The sequence below is a fragment of the Leptidea sinapis genome, chromosome 17 (genome assembly GCF_905404315.1).
Source record: "Leptidea sinapis chromosome 17, ilLepSina1.1, whole genome shotgun sequence".
Taxonomy (NCBI): Eukaryota; Metazoa; Arthropoda; class Insecta; order Lepidoptera; family Pieridae; genus Leptidea; species Leptidea sinapis.
Genome location: NC_066281.1, coordinates 11,379,757 through 11,385,756, shown reverse-complemented (window position 1 = coordinate 11,385,756; position 6,000 = coordinate 11,379,757). Strand labels below are relative to the sequence as shown.

At 33.6% G+C, this 6,000-nt stretch overlaps 1 protein-coding gene across 1 annotated transcript; it reads right to left on the bottom strand.

Annotated features, from left to right (window-relative positions):
* Positions 1–855: 855 nt before the first annotated feature.
* LOC126969180 (uncharacterized) lies at positions 856–4,498 on the bottom strand. Its single transcript, XM_050814498.1, has 2 exons — positions 4,099–4,498; positions 856–1,952 (listed from the first exon to the last, which is right to left on the bottom strand). Exons 1-2 carry the CDS (start codon positions 4,259–4,261, stop codon positions 1,813–1,815), a joined length of 303 nt encoding a protein of 100 aa, XP_050670455.1. The 5' UTR covers positions 4,262–4,498; the 3' UTR covers positions 856–1,812.
* Positions 4,499–6,000: the final 1,502 nt, after the last annotated feature.

The following is a 6,000-nucleotide window of genomic DNA, read 5'->3' as shown; positions in this document are numbered from 1 at the left end:
CTGGCTTTATCCGAGAATAATACTATACTACCTCAGTCCTCTTCAGTCCACGTCGCACAATGTCGAGTGAAGCAAGCCTAGCAGGTCTGTGCTCGCGGAGTAATTTTGGGCAACGGGCTGGATACACTGCATATATTGGCAGCGAGAAGCCTCCTCCTGACAGTCCATAAGCTGGTTTGCGCACCTCTCACTTCCTCTAGAGTTTTTTTGAGGTTGACATAAATATATTTGCGATTTCTCAATGCCTGGTTCACCAGGAAGCGGTCATCTCGAGCTTCTGAGACTGAAGAGGAACTGACGGAACCAGTCTTTTGATATCGTTGCCAAGTCCTCTGGACAGTCGAAGGATTATTCTCACATTTAGCCTCTAGGACAGATAACATTGACTACACCGTTTCTCAAGTATCGCTATAATTTTGCTCGCTGTTTATCTCGATCTTTCTATCAACCATTTTAGAGACCGCTAAATAATGGTATCAGGATATAAAAATATAAAGAAAATAGGACAATAATTAAAACCTCTTTTGGTATTGTATTCTCTAAAGGGACGAAAAAAAAATAAAAACCACTCGTTTTTTTACAAATGAGTATATTCTTTGGGTAGTAAGTACTCGTATACATAGTTAACAACACCATACTGCGATGGAAATGTTTCGCTGTTAAGTGTGTTTTGAAGGTTTAGTTTACGTTTGCGTTCTTAGGATAGCAGGAAGAGCTATAAACACAGTGGTTTAGACGTGGGTATTAGGAAAGCATAAAGGTATCTTATCTGCACATTGGCTTAACAGACAGTCACGGGCCCAGATAACATTAAAATAAAAATAATTTTAAATCTGCAATAAAATGAAATACATATTTTTACTCTATATAATATACTTACTATGTCATGATAATTTTTATTTAGCATTTATTTAGTATGATATTTTCTTCTTACAACAAGAGTTTAATTACTTTTCACTTTATAAAATCTCCTACTTAGAGCTGCTTTATTTTAATTTCACTATATTGTGATTATTTTTTTTAACAAAATTAGAAAAAAGATTTAATATCGATACATAATAATTAATAAACATTATTTACTGTGAGAGGCTTCTTTGTACATGATGCCGGCTTGATTATGGTTACCACAACGGCGCCTATTTCTGCCGCGAAGGAGTAATGTGTAAGTATTACTACTGTGTTTCGCTCTGAAGGGCGCCTGAACTAGTGAAATTACTGTGCAATTGAGACTTAACATCGTATGTCTCAAGGTGACGAGCACAGTTGTACCGCCGCTCAGAATTTCTGAGTTTTTCAATAATCCTGAGCGGCACTGCATTGTAATGGGCAGGCCGTATCAAATACCATCTGCTGAACATCCTGCTCGTCTCTTCCCTTATTTTCATAAAAAAGCATGACTAACGGAAAGTCAGTAAATCAAACATTAAATGGAAATAAAACGTTGAAATCTAGTAGAAGTAAGGCCTAATAAGTAAATGCTATTACAAAATAACAAATTACTGTATGTGGAAAATATTTGAGAAAACTATTTAAGGATGTTTTTATTAGTGCTAGAAATCCCAATAACGTTTAGTGAATTTTTCTGTTTGTGTTAACTCCTGCTAATCCAACAAACCAATTTATTTAAATGTTATTTTTGTTGATATATTTTTCATCTGTGCAGACGTAGAATTGCAGACGAAAAGTCGTAGGAACTATTTTATCTTAAGAATTCAGTTCTAACGCTAGTGACAGTGTGCATCTAATATTTTAAATTTTGTATTTTAGTATTTTTACAGCTTATGTTGAAAATTATACACAGATTATACAAAACTAAACACAGCTACATTTTCCGCGGACACATAGCCCAAAAGAATATCCCTTTGGTAAGCAATGGTCTTGACACACCGAGTCTTCTAAGGGTTCATCTGTTGATGCATCGTATTTGCAAATAACCTGGTGAGCGTAGAAACCTGAAACATATTAAAATATAGTTAGTACAAATCATCACATAAGTTAATACTTTTTAAAATTATACACGGATCCTTAGAACCTAACATAATATCTAACTTAAATTTCTCCATTCCAAGATGTTTACCAAGACAACCGATTAATAAAATATTTTCAAATAATTACTCTAGAACGAATGTGAAACAATACGGTCCTTTTATTTGAATATCTACAACATTCAGCGATATCAACAATCATTTGGCCTATGGACTTGCATCCCGAGCCACTAAATAAATTAAAAAAAAATCAACAATCATGACGTTGACATTTTTCACGACACGTGTATGTCATATAGAAATAAACTTAAAAAAAAATAACGACCACCGCAGATAATAGTTTGTATTATCTTGTTAACTACATATTAATTCTTACTTTAATTTTTGTAATTTCACACTTATCACATTATAATTATTAACATTGGATAGGTTCTAGAATTAAGATTTATTATTAAGTTACTTAATTTTTTCTTATTTAAAATGTTGAATGTACCAAATTAGAATAACTAACCTAGAATTAGTATGTAAGTGCAAATCACATGTTAATGTTAAGTTGAGCCATTATTGGTACATCTAAAATAAATAAATAAAAAAGTACCTATGGTCAAACTCATAAAAATCGTTTAGCTTGGGAATGGTATTATTGCCAATGTGTGAGTTACTAATCAGTCGGATATTATAAAAAAGACAAATGCTTTGTGATCTAGGATGAAGTGTATACACGGATGTGACTAATAATATTACTTTGCATACTCGTTCATACAAAAAAGGAAGGAATAAATATGACCAAATCAAAACTTTGTGTCCTTATTAGAGTTTTTGTTTTGTCTGATGATCGCAACCTTCACTTGTCGTCGAATGTGATCGAGATTTATATTTTGTGATGAAGTTAAATGGTAATTTAGTGTTGCATATAGCTCATATAGCCAACTTTGAAGTGGTACAGAACTATATTTATCTTGGTTCTACTATATCAAGTACTGGAGGATATGGCGACGAGATCAGACGACGGTGCGTCATCACCAGGTCTACAGTGGAACAACTGGGAAAGATTTGGAGGGACAGGAGGATTACCAAGAAGACTAGTCAGATTGATGAAATGCCTTGTGTTTCCAATATTTCTCTATGGACCGAAACTTGGTATCTGAGACTGCAGGACCGCCGTAAAATCGATGCATTAGAGATGTGGTGCTGGAGACGCCTCCTAAAGATCCCGTGGACGGCATTTCGCACCAATGTGCTTCGTATTAAAGACAGACTATCGTCAATTGTGCAACTAAAAATACTGAAGTTCCATTTGGTCACATCTCTAGAAATGAGAACTCGATGGAGAGACTGGTAATTCAGGGCCAGATAGACAAAGGCTACTGAGTCCACCGTAGTCCAGTGTCGCAACGCCTCTAACCGTCAGGAATGGAAGCACATCGCCAGGAGATCTACCCTCAGAAAGGATATCGAACGTCCACGACCACGACCACTCTGACAAGTGTCCGACTAAGAAGAAGATAGCTCATCTTACGAAACATGGTTATAAGTTATAAAGTAGACTGCAAAAGCCGTACTGAACGGAAATTAGATAATAAATAATATAATAAAAAATAATTTAATAAATTAATTTAGTATAATTTCTATTTATATTGTTATTTATGTTGTAGAAGTGGTAAATGTTTAAATGTATATTTATACATTCATTTACATTCATAATGGTCATTTTTTTTATCTACATGAATAAATAATTCTTGATTTGAATTTAATTTATTTATTATGACAGACACTTTTAATTATCAAGCGAAAATAATAGTGAAAAATAACAAAACGTCTTTAAATTATCCCCCTTTATCAAGCAGTCTAGCTAGAACAAAGCAACTCATATTGGCAATTAAATACCTATGTAAGAATAATTTGTTTAATTTTCATTAGCGTGAGAGAGAGCTGACATAAAAAATTAACACTTCAATCCTTAACTGCTCTCATTAAAAACTCCGAACGATTAAAAACAGCGTACACTTCATTCTCGTTAATATTATAACAGTTAACACATAAAAGTATCTTGTTTATAGGTACTCTTTATTGTTATGCACATAAATTACTTAGTTATAATATTTCTACTTACCAGTTTCCGAAAAACTTTCATTCGAAGGTTCTTTTACTTTCGACGAAATTGTATCTGCAATTGGCGACACAGTCTCCGTTATCACGACGCTGCTATCTCTTGGTAATGCATTCGTATGCATCAAAATGAACGCAGACAAAATAACAAAAATTTCCTTGTACATTCTGACGTAAACTTTACGTACAACTGACCACTACGCAGACTGGTTTGAAATTGAACTCCCGCAAGCGATACATCATACAATGCATTAACTGTTTAAGTACTTTTAATAATTATTATTAATGACGAATACATAATGAGTTTGTGCCTTTTATTTAAGGTCAAGCAAGCAAACATTGTGTCTATATTATAAGAATAATAAGTGAAGGTAATTATAATTTTACTGTTCAATGAATGTAAACAAATATATTAGTCATTCTATTGTTGAAAATCACGTCGTGTTCACATACTTAGTGTCTACACTCTACATTATGAATCTACAGAATACTGGGAAACGTTTATGAGTAGGTAAACTTTGTAACTTCGAACATGAATCAGCACAATTCAACTTAGATTCAAGAAATAAGGATAAATAAGTACTTAATACTCAATGAGTAATAGGTGCAAATTTTTTTTTGTTGCATCACTTTACATAATATTATGATGTAATTGAAATTATTTGTTTTTATATGACAATAAGGGACGAGACGAGCAGGACGTTCAGATGATGGTAATTGATACGCCCTGCCGATTACAATGTAGTGCCGCTCAGGATTCTTGAAAAAACCAAACCGGCACCACAACTGCGCTCGTCTCCTTGAGACATAAGATGTTAAATCTCATTCGTCCAGTAATTTCGCTAGCGCCCTTCAGACCGAAACACAGTAATGCTTACACATTACTGCTTCACGGCAGAAATAGTCGCCGTTGTGGTGCCCATAATCTAGCCGGCATCCTGTGCAAAGGAGCCTCCCATCGGTAAAACATTTGTAACACGATAAAACTGTAAATGTTGATTTAAAAGAGTAGCGATGAGTTAGTTGGTACTTGTTCTCATTAAAGCTCAATCTTTTCCATTTTAATTATTTGGTGGTACCTAAATTATTATTATTATAATAATTTTATTATTGCAAACAATAAGATGTGCATTAACTACAAAATTATTCATAAACGCTTTATAATTATACGCAGTTAAACAAAATTCTAGATGTAAAGCAGTAAAACGTTTTACGGTGCAATTAGTTTTTATGACTATTAGTTACTTAATCATAATTTGTACATTTTAGTTGTATCGTTATATTAAGTATTAACAACATAAATTAAGTGCAAAACAAGGATCTTTGGGGACATGAAATCCGATCGAAATATATTTCGAAATCAAAATATAAGTTTAAATCACGTGTTGAACGTCCCAACTACATTCGAAGAAATTGAGTCAGAGCGCAAACTCAGTACGCCTCATATTTTTTAATAGAATTTTATTGCAGTTAAATTTTTAATAGTCTGGGGGCGGTCACTCCATGTGGGTGTGATAGCACTAAGAATTAAGAAAGTCATCGATGCTATAGTAATATTAATTATTACCACACAATCCACTTGAAATACGTATCTAGCTAACACTTACCAGTAATACAATTATTATTTCAAAAACAATTACAGTATGTAATTGAAAATGGAACACCCCGAGAAAATGTTACGTTTTAGTTTGTATTCGCGCCATTTTGCTGTGGCTTGTCAACAAGAAAATTTCTAGATACTTCAATTGGCATTTGGTCAAAAAGCTACTACAGTGTGACGCCAATTTAGTATACTGTGAAGCCGTTCCTTTATAGTTACTATGTAAATCGGAACGCATTCCCGTATACTGTCAGCCGCATTTTTGACGCAGCATTCAAATGAGTGTATTAAAGTTTTCTAGTTCAT